A 16,537-nucleotide genomic window follows, 5' to 3' on the forward strand; every position below is an offset into this window, starting at 1 on the left:
CTCTCTTCCTCGGTTTCTTTTTCTCCCTCTGCGAGTCAGATTAGAGGCTAATTGCCATGTGGACTAATTATCTGACTGCAACAGGCTCCTCTCCCGCTCATCCAGCCGGTCACGTGAGCTCTGTAATGCCCTCTTTCTCATTCTGATGGAGGTCCCCAGCCGCCGACTTCCTCCCGCACCAACCACGAGGCTCTGGCAGCTTCACATCTGCTGCCTGTCTGCCTCTCCACTGCCACTTCATTCTCATTTTACATCTCTGTCCTTTTTCCCTTTTGTGTTCTTGCCCTCGCTCTCCGTCTCTTCACTAAGTCCTTAAATCCTCCATGAAATATAATTTACAGGTTAAACTCCAGTGGCTGAAAGTCATTTGATGCCATAAACAATAGCGCTGAAGGTGATCTGATCCCCTCATGAGGGTATTTGTTGTAATAAACAATCAGTATTTTTTATAATCAGTTGATTGTTAATAAATTTCATTTTGCTGTACTCTAATGTCTGATTACATTAACGGCTGAATCGTTACCGCTGATCAGTAGGGAAGGATAATAAAATCTATTCTCTGATTAATTGCAATTTTTATTTGAATAATCCAATATCAATTAAACTCTCAGAAAACATGAACATCAGTGTTGAAGGAGCCGTTTGTAAGTTTTCGCAATGCTACATAGCTAACGTTACCACCAGCAGTCTGAGTTCAGCGCCTTTACTCACCAACAGCTGTGTCCATCAGTGGAAAGCAAATCTCTTGTTTTTCTTCTATTTCTATCATCTCTTTTCATCCACTGAGGTTAGCATGCTAACACGGTAGCTCCAGCCCAGCCTGTCGCTTTCCGATACCGAGTCACTGTAGCCTCCAGCCTGCCGTGAAGACGTAGCTGCTCAGAGGACGTGTTTTAACCTCTTGTATTGAAAACGTGACGATGGTTGAAGCTCTTGGCGAGCGCTGTTAATGCTAACGTTGGCTCTGTAGCAATAGTTCATCTTAGAAATAGCTTCTTTAAATCTTCTGTGTGTGCAGTGGTTACTTGTGCTTCAGTTAGAGCTACTTTGTGGAAATCCAGTTATTACAACCTGCAGAAAAAGGTAATTTAAAGTTAAAAAGTAATGTAGTTGACGTCTGCTGTATCAGCCGCCTTGAGTCACGACAGTTTCGTAAACTGTGAGGTGAATAATTACAGCCTCTGTGGACCCAGTGTACAGGACTGCAGATGAATTAGTGAGCAGACTTTCAGTTTCTGTCCTGTCTGTGTTCAAAGTGATAATTAAAGTGGACGTCTGCACTTAGACGAACCATCTGCCACTGGCTGTTCATGTGGAGGTGTGTGGGACAGCATTTATTTTTCAAAGTATGCATAAATCATACTGGCATGCATCACGATGACACCTTTGTAAGCGGAGCAGGGAAATACATGTATCATGTTTTAGTGGTTTAGTGTTTCCCAAGGAAATTAAATCCTTGGCCCTTAGTTTTATAAGCGTGAAATGTGTTTACAATTTTATTCATAATGTGCACTTAACACTACTTTATATTCAAGGGAAAAACTGTGTTGCTCACTTGCTAAATGTAGAAGATAGATGCAGATGTAGAAGAGGTCCAAGATTACATTTTGAGAAGCGCTTTATGCATTTTTAACTGTGAGCTGACTCGTGAGAATTAGATTGTGATCATCATTTTTTGCATTTTTAAAATATACTAATTGAGAAAATAAATAGATCAATAGATCCACCAATGATGAACATTGTTATTGGTTGCAGTTACAATCCCCCTTTAAAAACACATGCATCTCCAGTTTGTTTTACTTCCACACGCACATTTCTCTGAATTTTTAACTTTTGCTTTCGATCAAAATGATTAAAAACCCCAAGACGACATGTGTCACACCGTATAGCGTACCCACCCTCTCTTCTTCTCTTGCATCCTCTCTCTGTCTCAGCATCATTATGTGTTCTCCCCTCTTCTGTTGCTGGGGTTTGTTGTGTCGTTTTTTTGTTTTTGTCGGGTATATTTAGCCTCCTCTCTTCCGACACAGCACTGAGGGAGCAGCTGAGGGAGTGTTGCCACCCATCCGCAGCTCCAGATGACACAGAGAGAGACAGGTTCACACTAACCTCTCTCCAGCCCACCTAATTGTCCCGGAGCTAATAATAAAGCCTGCATCTGAACCGATTTGACACGGTTTGTTGTGGAGGGATGAGACAAAATCCGGAGAGGACGACGATCACACCGAGTTACATTGTCGTGTTTGCTCTTCACTTTGAAGTGCTACTTTGCCTTCTGGGGGAAATAAACAAATGAGTTTGGCAAGTGAATCAGAATCCATATGAAAATAAAAAAGCCGTTCTGGGATGCAGTGTACTGTACACCATCTGCTTGTAGAAACACATGACTGTGAAAGGACAGGGGATCAGCGAGTTCACAAAACTCAGGTCTGACAAAAGCTGAACAGCTCTCCACACAAGTGTCCTATAAATGGCCAACAGGGTGTTTTCACTAAAATTGGACGTAAACCAGAACTGAAGTTTTATTAATGTGCACAGTAAATGCACTGTTCCTCCTTTTTCTATGGTCTGCTCCTCCTGTAGCACATTTCTACATTCAAGCCCAGTTCTGTAGCTTTGATCATCCTCAGAAGTACCTGGAGACTCTAGTCTCTCGATTAGACAGACCTACAAGCACTCACACACACACACACACACACACACACACACTCACGCACACACATGCACACACAGGTTTCAGACTCACTCAGCTGGGAGAGAGGGACATGAGCAAACGGACAGCTAAGCTGCGGGAAGAAAAAAAGAGGGAAGCTTTGCAGCAGCAGAAAATTAGACCAATATGAGATTCTGAAGGGCACTATTTTTATGTTGAAGCCCCTAGTAACCTTTTTTTTTTTCATTTGACCATTTTAATCCTATATATGAACAAAGTTTCTCTGAATTAGCGTTTGCTCGTGGCAGAAAAGCCTTTTTTAAAACAGTGACACTGAAATTGCTCCAGTGAAAGCCGTACAAATTAGCTGAAATGTCACTGTAAAAAAAAGTGCAGTGTTTGATAATATTCTATAAAGACGGCTGTTTGCCTAAGATTGATCCCTCTAAGTTGAAATAAATGTGTCAGTTAGTCAGTGTGCCACTTTCCATTCTCTATTGCCTTTTAATAAAATAACAATTATGGACACAAGTTGTAAATAATTTAAATGAAACAACTGAATATTTGTAGGATGCTTCAACACGGACATAGAGCTATTGCCCTTTAAAAATTCTGATGGTGTAATTTTTGCTGCATAAACCAACCTTGCTGTTTTCTTCTTCATGTGTTACTCCCCTCAGCGTGGAAAGTAAATGTTGTGTGTGTACAGTAGAAAACAGTGAGGTTACACAGTGGTTACACAATAACTGAGCTCAGGTGTTAATGTAACTGGGCTCAGATGTTTCCAACTCAATCCCCCAACACACACACACACACACACACACTCCTGTTTACCCTCCTTACGTCCTACACCCTTGTATCTACTCAGAGCTCTACATTGTGTTATATAAAACAGCTCCACTAAACCGTGCGTTCTCCTTGACCCCATCTCCCGTCGCCTCTTCCCTTCCCCTCCATCGCTCTTGTGTTCGAGCTGTGGATTTTGCCCTTTTCATGCTCGCTGCTTCCCTCACTCTGCAGCACAACATGGCCGGAGTGATGCCGGTGCTGCTGCTGCTGCTGCTGCAGCTGAGAGTGAGAGGACCTCAGGCTAAAGAGCAGCAAAACAAATTCACTCTTACATAATAGGCTCCGCTGCTGAATTACACACTGGACAGGACAGGCCAGCTAGCAGAAATTAACAGGGAGAAAGACGAGGTTACAGCTAGAGGATCTGAGTGTGGCTCGGGTTCTCTTCAGCGAAGATAAACACCAAAGGTTATGCACCATTTTTACTGATTTAAAGGGAGAGCACGCTGTAGCAACAGACTGGTCATTTGAATATTTAAAGGAATAGCTCGGCATTTTGGGAACATTGCTTAATTTGCTTTCTTGCCGAGAGTAAGATGAGCAGATTGATACCACAAGTACGGAGCTGGAGCCAGGAAGTGATTAGCTTAGCTTAGCATAGACTAGAAGCAGGGAGAAACAGCGAAAGTTTAAAACATTCACCCAGTACACCAAGTCTTGCACAAACACAAATGTATGTATAAAAAGTTACAATTAAATATTTCTTGACCAATACCAGTTTTTTATTATTATTACAGTTAAATGTGATAATAAGTGACAGTTACAGTTGCCGGTCAGCTGATTTCTTGGCTATGAACAATGTCAGGGTCTTTATGCTAAGCTAAGGTAACCGATTGCCAAACCTGGTTTTTTTCTCAACTAACTCTCAGCAAAAAAAAAAGTGAGTAAGGGTGTTTTTTTTGGTTATTTTCAAATTTATTTATTTATTTTTTTAATTAAATGATTGTATAATCTATAAAATGTCAGAAAAAGTTCCCAAAGTCCAGGGTTATGTCTTCAAGTTGCTTGTATTGTCTGATCAACACCAAAAAACAAATTGAATAGATTTTGATATAAAACAGAGAAAAGCAGCAAATTGTCACATTTGAAAAAAGCGAGGAGCAAATAATTTTTGTCGTTTTAACTTAATAGATCGTTTAAATGGTTAATTTAGCACTAGTTTCTGCATTAGTAATGGCTTTTGACAGGCCAGTTGAATAATTTATGGTTAATGTTTAAATCTAGACCTTGAAACTAACTTATATTACACCTTCTTAGATAATTACGTTAATTGATTTTTCCTGTGAATTGATAACTGTTTGAATCTAGTCTTCATCCAGCAACAAATAATAGAGAAAAGCCCAAATAAAAATGAACATTTATTGACAAACACCAGTGTCTGACATCTAAGGAACGGCCTTTGTTTATGAAGGTCATAAGCCAAAAAGAAAGTGGTAATGTAATTAGATGAAAACCCCAGAATACACACTGGAAAATGAAAAGACAGGCTGTTTTGTAGTCAGACGGCCTACAGACAAACAATAGGGATGCGACAGCCTTATCCTGATGATCTCATCTTTTGTCTGTGAGGGTTTGGTATGTGAGCCACCTCAGAAACGCATCATGCTTTCTTTTCATTTAGCCCATCCATTTCTATTCAGATCCTGAATGATGTCGCTGGCTCTCTGCAGAGAACAGATACAGACATGACAGAGGACTGCTGGCAATTTCCACCCCTCCCTCCAGTTCCCAAAGCTGTTCTGACACCGAAAATCACTTGTTACAGATGCCATGCAAATTGTACTGTGCTCCCTGTGGCCACGTCTGCGCCACAGATTGGGTATTGAGATGAGCTTCATTCTGTCTTCAAGGAGAAGATAATTGGTATTCTGACAAGAGCGTTTTCAGGCCACAGCAGGAGATATTGAACCACGGGCGAAACATTAAGCTCCTTGAATCTAATAGAGTTTTGGAAATTGTATCATGATTTATATTATTTTTTCATTTTATCTTTTATAGAGTTTGTGTGATAGCAGTTGACTCATTTGTCGCCTGAAGGACTGGCTGCCATCGCAGGAACAGGAGTCTGCAGCCATGCTAGCACCTCTGATTTAGCTGCTAGCGAAATGCTAACGCCAGCATGTTCACAATCTCAGTGCTAACATCTGTTTATCTTATTCTTTTGCTGCAGCTAACCGTTATTTCTGTTAACCGTTATCAATCTGGCTGTCGTTTTTTTGACTGTCTGCTTCTTCAGTCTGTTAAAAAGTTCCCAAAATCCAAAGTTATGTCTTCAAATTGCTTCCTTTGTCCAACCAAGAGTCAAATACAGAAAGATATTTCATTTACGATGATATAAAACAAAAGAACAAGTTCCCACAGATGATAAATTGTGCGCACGAATTAGTGTCTTGCTCGAACAACGCTAATTGCTGACATGCTAATGTTTAGCAGATGTAAATTTGCAGCTGCGGCTGATGGGAAAGTAATTTGGTTTTGGTCAGCAAAGTGTTGGATGAGTGAAATTTGGACTTGCTGATGGCACCAGATGAACCAGAGTTATTATGATTCATCCTCAGGAGGACGTGAGTGTCTCCATCACATTTCATGGTAATCCAGTTTGCAGAAGTGGTGAGCTAATATTGCCATCAATAAAGCCTTTCCACTAACATGGCTATAAATCTACAACAGAGAAATTGGTATTTATGCCCTAAATAACATCTACTTACTACTGCCACACTTGCAGTTTTAAATTATATGTCACCCCAGAGAGACACGGCGCATTAAGAGAGAGAAAACATATCTATCATCAAAGAAGAGGAACAGGGGGGTGGAATGTTTTTCTAGCAGCAAATGTTGGTATTAAAATCTGGCAGGCATTAAATTCATCACAGTGTGATATTCGCAGAGCACAGAGCACTGCTAGTGCTGCTTCCCAGTGCCAGAGTGATTGTGTCGAGGTTCTTGGAAAGCTCTGGGGAATCTGGGAAGTTGCCATCAAATGCGAACTGTGTCAGAGCAGAGGCAGAGTAATAAATTGTTAGGATTATTACAGGGAGTTCCTCCAGAGTGTGCACAGTGTAAAAGGGTCATTTCAGGAGGATTTTGGAGGAAGAGGTTGGACTTGTCCCACTTTACATGCAGGACTGCCTTTCATCCTATATGTCATCCCTAAAATTCCTGAATTTATAATGGCATCAGTCTCTATTTATGAGCCCCTGCACAGTGAAGTGGAACCGGCTTTGACTTCCCTCCTCTGCATAGAGACTGCAGGGCCCTGAATCTTTCATGACCCTTTCAATGACAAATTTCCCTCTGATGACATAAAGTACATACAGGAGGGTAATGCATTAGTGCTTAAAGCAAATGGTGGTTATACTCGTGCATAAAGGAGCAGAATTGCTCCTTATGTACGACGTTTCTTAAGTGTGGGGATTTGCAGCTTCTCACTATCTTGTATCACTGAAAAGTGAAGATCTTTGGATTTTGGACGCTTAGTCAAACATAACAAAACATGCACAAGTCTAGATACAGTTGTTGGAGAACACTACTACATATGTGAAAAAGTTGTTGGCTGTTTGTGGCTACAGAGGGAGCCATGTCCTCGTGTGATGTCACTTGAGTCAGCGTCGATTGGGTCTATAGGCTACTGGACTACAAGTTTGAAAAAATAAAAGTCCTGCGTTGTGGAGTTAGACAGAAGTGAGCTTAACAGATGTCTGTTGCCTGCTGCTCATCTCTGCTTAACGTTAACGGCTCCAGGCCACATTAGCCGACACTCCACCTGAATTTCCCACGCAACAGGTCAGCATTTAGAGTTGCATTGTGGGTAATGTCGGTATCAGGAAGAAGAATTCCACGATATCTCTAGTTCTGCTACATCACTTCTTTTAAAACTGTCCATCTTGGGCCCAACAGTGATATAGAAGTGTAAAACTGAATCGATGAAAAACTCTTTTAAATATAATTTAACCGCCTTTTACTATCTCTCTCAAACAGACACACAACTGGACACAGTTTTGACACATTCCTCCACTTAAACCTTTTAACAGCTGCTAAGCACCATAGCCTCTCCAATCAAGTGCATTATGAACTGAGTGCTCATTTAGATTCTATAAAAGTCCACTCACCAAGTCTTTGGAGGTGCCCAGTCTCTTCAGCCCGTCCAGGGGCAGGAGGTCAGCTGAGTCCTTGTGTGTGAACTGGGTGGCCTGCTTCAGACGCCTCTGCTGGTGCAGAATGGCTTTATCCCGGATGGCTAGCTCACCTTTCTTCGCCTCACTCATGGTCTCGGACTACAAAACAGTCTGTTCTGGTGCTGTGCACAGACGCACGGAGACTATAACCTCACAGCAGCAGCAGCTGGGAGCCTTTTGCAGACAGAAAGAGAAAGAGTAGATTTCAGTTTGCAGAGAGGACGACAAAACCCCAAAAGGCAGCTTTTTTTAGTTTTGCTGTTTAGATCCTTTTTAGGGTCCTTAGCAGCAGAGTAAACCTGCCTCTTCCACCCTGTTCTGCCCCTTTCTGAAATGCTGCTGTCCTTCCCTCTGGGCTTGCTGTTCTCTCTCTGTCTCTCTCTCTCTCTCTCTCTGTTTGTTTGTAGTCCTTGGCATGTATTTGTCTCAGCAGCTTCAGGAGCTAATGTCCTGTCCTGGAAGCTCCTCTCATGAAGCCATTCATCTTCCTCACAATGTCAAGATCAGTTCTGTCTCTTCTCTTAGAGGCTGTGTGAGGCTGTGGGGTAGGTGTGACAGAGAGTGTGTTTTCCCCTCCCCTCAGTGCCGTCTGTCCTTGGTACTCTCTCTCTCTCTCTCTCTCGCTCTCTCTCTCTCTCTCTCTCTTCTCAGCCCTCCTCTTTCCGTCACACATTCAACACAGACGCATGCTCACCTCCGAATTCAGAGCACATTTTCTCAGTTGACTCTCACCCGAGCAAACACACAGAAGAAGCAAACCCTCTTTAATATTTCAAACCTTTACACGTCACCTTTAATCCACGAGCACGCTCAGCATTGTAGCTGCAATCTAACGTCATATTAGACAAATCCTCTGCATTGTTTAGTCTGTCTCTGCATCTTGTTTTCTAAGCCTGACACAGTTTGCAGTATTAGTCCCTTGAGCGGTGATTGGCCTCGGAAACCCCACTGTGGAGGTGTGAGAGATCACTGTGGTCTGACCCCACACAGGGGATCAATCTGGACCACTGAAGGCAACAATTGATTTCCTCTGGCTCCTGTGTGGCAGCCACTGTGAATTAAAGAACCCAATTTCCTCCATACATTCATCCGTCCGTCCATCTACACCAACAAAAGCTATAAATAACACCCGTCTGCGTTCTTGACCTCTGAAGATATTTATATTTATTTATATTATAGAATAGTGAGTCCTTGTGAAGGTGAAGTGGAGAATAGTTAACCTGCTGAGAGATTTCATGTTTCAGAAGCATGTGCTGCCCCCTGCTGGTCACTCCTCTTCTCTCCTCACATGCATCTGTATTCAAACTCTGTCAAGCGTCACGTATAATGAGTTCAGATGGCATTTTATAGCCACAGAGGGACACGCGCAGCTCTGCAGATGTGAAGTCAGTCACGGTTTGTTATGATTTCAGTCAGAGATGGTAATCTGTCGGCATCACATCGAGAGATACAGTATCTCTCACTGATGTTTGTTTATAAACCTTTTTAACAGATGTCTTGGTAAATACTCAAAAACTGCTAATTATACTATAAATAACCCCAAAAGATAAATATATTAGGGTATATTTTATCATATGGAAACCTGTGGAGGGTATTTATTGGAGAAAATAACATTTTAAAGTTTTTTTTTTTTAAGTAAAAATGCCAAATATTCACCAGTTCCAGCTTTTTAAATACAAGGATTTTCTGTTTATTGTGTAAAATGTTGGGGTTTCGGACTGTTGGTCAGGCAAAACATGCAATTTTAAGAAGCCATCATGTGCTCTGGGACATTGTGATGGGAATTCTGCACTATTTTCTATTTTTAGACTTTTGTTTTTACTGTTTTGTACATTTGACAGACTAAATGATTATTTGAGTAATCAGAAAATAAACAGTGAAAATCATGGAGGAAAACATCAGTTGGTTTTAATCTAAAATATGTTTTTGAGAAGAGTAACATTGCTGACATTAAACTGAATAATAAGGCTCATATATTCTCTTCTTTATTGTAATTTAAATGTCACTTCACCCAAATTACAGATAGTTTTGGCTTTATTTTTGAGATGTCTATCCCTGAGATTTCTGCCACGGAACCACAGGACAGTTGAACACCCCTCAACTCCTCTACCTTAATACGTGCCATCTCCCTAACTCTCTACAGGAGGCAACACAATGTGGAGAGCCAGCAGGCAGCCCCCAGGGGTCAGAGGAGATTGGTTGGGTCTTTTGAGCCAAGTTTTCCTGGGAAGCAGTGGACCACACTGACCTACAGAGGCAGGAGTTACTCAGTGACATGGCAGATATTTTGGTGAGAGGTCACATCAGAGATTAGCTATGTTATAAACAGCCTGACTTCTCAGTTGTTTTGGAAAGTTTGAGTAACACAGTGTGCACACGTGTTGTGGAGTGAATTGAAAAGCAGGACATGAAAAACAGACCCCTGAACATCATCTTTATTATCATGACCTAAATTTCCAAACTGTCAAACAGATAAGTAATGCAGAAAAAAGCTGAAATCCTCCAAATCAAACATTTCAAGTGCGGCAATTCTCAAAACTTAAGAGTTTAAGAAATAAATGTTGCTTTGAGGCTTATTTTTCAAATCTGCACGTACCCATTATCTAATCAAGGAACTAAGAACTACCTTAATGAAAACAAAATCTGCTTAAGCAGAAAGGAAAATTAAACACAGCAGTTTTGGTCAGTTGCTGGCAATGTAACAAAGTCTTGCATTTTGTGCTTTTTTTTGTATCAAGTTTCTATCAACTGAGGTTGCAGAAGGCACATGTGCATCGTTCATTTCATGGAATTGCGCTTTAAGCTTTGCTTAGTGTGTCTCTGGAAAATAAGACAGGTGTGCAAGTGTACATACAACACATAAAGCTCCCTCTGAGCCGATTCATATCCCACAGTACAACTTCAAAAGAAACCTCTAATTCCCATAAAACTGGCAGTGTAAAACCAAAGCCATTTTATATGATTATCTGCTATGTACAGTACATAAAGACAAGAAATGTGTTTTGTTTCTGAGATATTTTAAGGTTTGTAGTGAATTATGGATAAACATGTACAGCAATGCCATATGTGGAGTGTAAACATCAGGAATATTGTGGCCCACAGATTTAAAAGCATGCTGTTATGTAGCTGCAGCTTGTGCCTCTCGTGTATTAGTATTACATTCGAGTCACAGTGGTAACAATCTGTTTCCCTGAAAAATAATTACCCAGCAATGTTTGGAAAAACCAAGAGAGTTGTTAAATAACACTTATCGCTGTTGTGAAGGTATTTCCAGGACCCTCAAAGACTCTTCTAACCATCTGGATGGAAAAATATTCAGCCTGCTGCGTGATGAAAACAAGATAAATCGTTTTCATCGTCCAGTATGCAGAATATTTCTCATCCAGCTGGTTAAGAGAGTCTTTAAGGGTCCTGGAAATACCCTCAGAACAGCCATGAGTGGGTTTTTCAGACATTGCTGGGTAATTATTTTCAGAGTGCAGATGACTACCACTGAATTCAGTGTAACTTGTAATGCTAATACATGAGAAGCACAAACTGGGGCTAGCTGTTATGATGCTGTTGACCTACGGGCCATTGGCGCTTCATCGCTTTCATACTTGTCATTGTAGCTTTTGTTTTTGCATCCACAGCAGTATGTACAATGTAGTGCTTTTTTTTTTTTTTCGAGGCACAGAGGTCACGAGGTGTTCAACCTGGCAACCACACACTGTTCCCACTAATACCACAGAGCTGCATTCTGTGCAAGAACAAGCAAGCCACACACTGGCCAATATTAATGCTGCACAGGCTCCTCTATCTGTTAGTGTTCACTGAAGCGTTTCCCATCAGCCCTGTTAGTCATAGCATGTTGGGGAGGTAAAGCGAACACAGCAGCATGTTCTGTCCCAGAGCCGGGAAGCGCCTGAAGGCCTCCCAGGCGTCGGAGAAGATGTTGTATTTAAGAAAGACGCGGTGCTCCAGGCTGGTGGGCAGGCTGACGTCCCGGCTCATGATGTAGATGCCGTCATTGTGCAGCGTGCACGTCAGGTTCAGGCCCGACTTGGACGTGTTCTCCTTCAGCTGGATCCACTCCCCTGTGGTGACATTGTAGGACTGCACAGTCAGTACGTCCTCAGTCTGGCTGGGACGTCGCTGCCTCCGGCCCGCCTCCAGCTCGTGGGTGTAGCCGCCCACCAGGTAGATTGTGTCCTCCACCGAGAGCATCTGCTGCTTCCGAATGTGTGCTGAACAGGAGCGAAACACCGTCCAGGTGTCAGAGGTGGGGCAGTAGCGGAGGACATTTGTGTTCCTATCTATTGGACACAGAAAAAGTCAAAGACACAACAGTTAAAGGACTACTTCCCTGATTAAACAATTCATCACTGTGTCTATAAAGTCGCAGAAAATAAGATCTTGAAATTGCTTTTTTTTTTAAAAAACAGTCCAAAACATATTCAGTTTATCATCATATATGATTTCAACCAGCAAATGTTTGTTTTTTTGCTTGAAAAATTACCAAAATGATTAATAAATTATCAAAATATGACAAATAATGACAAATTAAAGTTATATATGTTGAACTAACACATGACAAGGTCTCCTAATTACAAAAATAAAAGAGGTGGAGGCAAAGAACAACACAGTCCAAAGCACTGATTGAATTATTGGCAATTTGGCCAGGGACCAAGTTTCTGAGGTGCTGACTGGTGACATAACCACATAAAGTACAGTTTATAGGATTATAAGAGGAAGGTAGGACACAGCAGCAGGTCAGCACTGGGTGAAGGTAGGTTTAAATGTTGCTTCAGTGTCTTTGTTTAAAATAATATAATGTTCTCATGTCATCATTCCCCTATTTTCTATGTCAATCATTTTGATTTTGAGAATAGACACCGCTAAAGGTGTATTGTTCCAGTCAATTTTCAAGCAAAAATGCCAAAAATGTTCTATTTATAACTTTTCCAATGTGTTTTATGCTGACAGGAACAGCAGAGAATCAAACCCCTAACCCTGCATTTAACAGACAACCCACACAGCTAAAACATTGTCATAATATGTTATGGCTTCAAAATTTAACAGGAAAGGTAAAAAAAAAAACACTTATTTTTCAGTCCATTGTGACTTTAGTAACAACTAACTTATACTAACCTCTTGCTGTGTATCCACCCATGACGTAGATCATTCCCTGGCATTCACAGGCAGAAAACTCAGCCAGCGGATCAGGCATTGAAGACACACAGGTCCACCAGTCCTGCTCCGGGCTGTAACACTCGACTGTGCCCAGACACTGGCCTCCTACAGCGTACAGCTTCCCTTGTACTGCCAGCAGCTTGAAGTTGGACCTGAAGAAGAGGACACAGGAAGTGAAACATGACAGCAACACACCACGGACAGACAACTGACCTGTGAGGGGATGTAGGCTCAGTACTGTGCAAAGGTTTTAGGCACTAAAAGTAAATTGAGGAAGATTTCAAAAGTAATGTCATAAATAGGTTTTCTTTTTTTTTTTTTTTCACTGCACTTTGTATGAAATTAATTGATAAACTTAAGTTTTTCACAGTACTTGGAGGGAAGTTGTTTCAAGCATCTTGGAAAATTTGCCAAAATTCATTTAGACTGATCCCAGACAGACTCCATGATGTTGAGATCAGGGATCTTTAGGCGCCATAGCATCTGTTGCAGGATTTCTTGCTCTTCTCGTCTCTGAAGATAGTTCTTTATGACTCTGGCTGATGAATGAATTTGGGACAGATCAATATGCCTGCCTGATGGATAAGAATGTGCCTAAAAGGTTTGCACAGTACTGCAGCTCTGGACCTACCTTTTCTGGTTGAGTGGAGCCACCTGGTTCCACTCGTTCCTGCAGGGGTTGTAGCAGTGCACGGCAGAGATCTCCTGACTCGTCATCCTGTAACCACCGACTATGAACAGGTAGTTGTCAAGGACAGCTGAGCCGTATCCTCTGACGTTGATCATATCTGGAGGCAGGTTGTTTGCGAGCGGCTTCCAGCGCTGCTCCACCTCTCCATACCTCAGCATGGACCAGGGTTCATCCTGATCAGGCACGTCCAAGGACAGACAGGTGAAGTCTCCGATGGCTACCAGGGTGGCAGTGCCTTTCATGCGCATCTCCCTGACCTGGTCTCTCACAGCAGAAGGGAGGCTGCTGAACTCAGGCCGCTTCAGCATGGGATGGTAGTAGCAGGTCATGTACTTGAGGCAAGCATTACGCAGATCATGAGTCCCATAAACCTCAGAGAGGCTGTACAGCTCCACGCAGTTATCTAGCCGGATCTCCGAGGTCAGGAGCTTGAGGATGGAGGTGACTTGTAAGAAGGAGGCTGTCTCAATCAGGTCCTCCAGAGTCTCATTGACAACCTGAACTTTGGAGGTGTTGATGAACTCCAGGACCAGCTCCAGCCCTGGGACGCTCAGCCCCTGCAGCTGCACCGAGTCCTCCGTGGACTCCCTCATACCAGAGCTGTACAGTGCACGGAAATAGTCGCTTTTCTCTATCAGCTTCTTTTTATTCACCTCGTAGATTTTGTCATCCATGACGATGGCAATAATCTGGTCAGATGACATGGTGAAGCTAGCAAGCTGGGTGTCTTGTTTTTTTTTTTTTAACTACAAGCCGAGTTTTGTTTTTGCTTGCCCTTTGTCGGCCTCCTGAGCGAGTCACCGTTTACATTTCACCGGCGAGGGAGCTCTGTGGCCGGTCTATATATGGTCATGTTCAACCCATAGATCGCCATGGAGCAACTTTCATTAGCTGTGGAAGCTAACTAGCTAGCCGGAGAAGAGCCGTTGCAGCTACTAGATAAACTAGCCAAAAGAGCCTTTTCCTCGGGTTAGCATTCCTCGACAGTCCGATAAAAAGTCGCCCCAGTCTCTGAAGAATTTGGCTAGATAAAGTAGTTTATTTCTGACAGTGGCAGTAACATTTTCCATTGCATTTTATACACCTTCTGCGGGACGATGCCGAGCTGTCAAATTTTAACTGTTTTGATTCTGCGCTTACGTCATATCCGGGTTTTATTCTTCTTCGTGAGGATTTATTTTCAGAGCTGCTAGTGCCGCCTTCCGGTTTGTGGAGGAATAGCTCGTCAATTATCAGAACCCAGGCTAGATTTAATGTTGTGACCAAAATATTAAATACATTCTCTCATCTTGACTCTATTCTAGAAAAAAGAAGTGTGAAAAGCAAATATAATAATAATTATATAAAACAAATACTGCCTTTTTTTTTACAGAGATGAACAACATGTTTTATTTTAGTTATGGCATGAAACTTTTGACATATGCAGCACTCAGTAAAACCAGGTGAAAATGCACAAAAGTGGTTTGTCATGGGTGTAATACCTACCATGTAGTAAATGTCAACCTACTAAGTCTTGATATGGTGATAAGATGTCTTGATGTCTGTGTTAAACTTTGTTTGAAGACTGGATGTTTAGGTTTAAATACAACAGTAGTGTCATCATGATATAATCATTTAAATGCTGTTGAAATAATGCAGCTAAGACATTTTTGAAAAGACCTAACTGAATTTTCAACCATATTTGGTACATTTTTGACCTTGACGTCTTTTGACCTGCAAATGCTTAAGTCGTAAACTGTATGCCTCAAATTTCACATGTAATCTGGCATGTGATCTATTGATTCCATTAAGAGAAAGACAGTGAATCCAGGACACATCAGCACACAATTCAGGTTTGATACCAGTTGGTTAATCAATAACCATTTCTGCATTCTTTACGCTTCACACTGCTTTAGAAAAATGACTCATGGAGGAAGTATAGTTCTCAAATCAAACCAATGAGGTGTCCTGAAGAACATGTAGTGATCAGTTCAGTAACCTTGTGTTTGCATGAAGCGGGTGGCTCTTATGATCTTTCATATGTTGTTTTATGTTTTATTTATTGCACTTTGAGAGCCATTGATCTGATCCCACTGGTTAGGCACGGCTGAGACTCAGAATTTTAATGTAATTTTACAATTTAAACTTTAAAAATAAATAAAATGGGACCAAAGATATAAGGCCAAGAAAACTACAAAAGCTTTAAAAGCTGCTAAACTTTGCCTCAAACAATCTTATGTCTGGGGCAAGGCAACATTAGCTGCTGATTCAAAAACTTACTATTGATTTGAAATGAAACAGCGAAAAAAAATGTCTGTAACCTTAGCTGCTAAATTGGGCATTAATTATAGTATCTGAGTAATATGATATTTTCCATAACATTGGCCACAGCAAATGTTTAGATTATATATATTTTTAATTCATTAACATTAGCTGCTACTTTGGTCATCAATGTCCTACTAAGATAAAATGAAAAATTCCATGTTACATTAGCTGCTAAATTTATATCTGAGTGAAATATGGTATTTTCCATAGTATTAGTTGCTAATGTTGTTGCTAATCACAAATTCAATACTGTTGAATACAGGCCTCCATTTCTCTGCTTAAATTCTAAAGTTTGAGCATCACAAGACAAAATCCTCTCCATGCATATGACATTACACAGTTTTGTTGCATCTCTCCAGCTCATACCAGTCTATCAATTCACAGTTGTAATGAGCTCAGCAGCTCTGTTGTCCATCTCCAGCTGTCAATCAAGATAACGCTTGTGATCACACTCATGGCGTCACTGTCTGAGAGAGGCTCTGGCCCCGAGAGGAGTGAAGCGACCGAGAGTCAGACACAGTGAAGAGGGAGGCGCTGCCTTCAAAATAAGAGCACATTAGTCAGCCATCGTCCCCCCACTCTGATATGATGTAGGATGCTCCTTGACACAGTTAATGTAAGAGTAAAATTTATTGATTTTAGCCACCAGTATTTTCAAATTACATGAAAAATCTCACGCTTCATTCTAGGAGC

The 16,537-nt window shown here is 41.5% G+C and overlaps 3 protein-coding genes across 4 annotated transcripts in view; 1 reads left to right on the forward strand and 2 right to left on the reverse strand.

The window, feature by feature from the left end:
* nrip2 (nuclear receptor interacting protein 2) overlaps window positions 1-8,256 on the reverse strand; it is a 29,201-nt gene extending 20,945 nt beyond the window's left edge. Inside the window, exon 1 of the mRNA XM_071501679.1 lies at window positions 7,612-8,256. Within this exon, the coding sequence (XP_071357780.1) occupies window positions 7,612-7,767 (156 nt within the window). The 5' untranslated portion in view covers window positions 7,768-8,256. The remainder of the gene's footprint in view (window positions 1-7,611) is intronic.
* Window positions 1-9,941, forward strand: part of itfg2 (integrin alpha FG-GAP repeat containing 2) — a 50,937-nt gene extending 40,996 nt beyond the window's left edge. For both annotated transcript variants that reach the window (XM_071501675.1, XM_071501678.1), the window contains exon 12: window positions 9,821-9,941. In XM_071501675.1, coding sequence (XP_071357776.1) covers window positions 9,821-9,924 — 104 coding nt within the window. In that variant the 3' untranslated portion in view covers window positions 9,925-9,941. The remainder of the gene's footprint in view (window positions 1-9,820) is intronic.
* Window positions 9,942-10,097: 156 nt separating this feature from the next.
* klhl42 (kelch-like family, member 42) lies at window positions 10,098-14,680 on the reverse strand. The gene is made up of 3 exons (XM_071501674.1): window positions 13,481-14,680; window positions 12,808-13,001; window positions 10,098-11,972 (listed from the first exon to the last, which is right to left on the reverse strand). The coding sequence occupies exons 1-3, from the start codon at window positions 14,242-14,244 to the stop codon at window positions 11,518-11,520; spliced, it is 1,413 nt and encodes a 470-aa protein (XP_071357775.1). The 5' UTR covers window positions 14,245-14,680; the 3' UTR covers window positions 10,098-11,517.
* Window positions 14,681-16,537: the final 1,857 nt, after the last annotated feature.

Source organism: Trachinotus anak, unplaced genomic scaffold (genome assembly GCF_046630095.1).
Source record: "Trachinotus anak isolate AG129_WGS33_773 ecotype Australia unplaced genomic scaffold, CSIRO_AGI_Tana_v1 ptg000018l, whole genome shotgun sequence".
Lineage (NCBI taxonomy): Eukaryota > Metazoa > Chordata > Actinopteri > Carangiformes > Carangidae > Trachinotus > Trachinotus anak.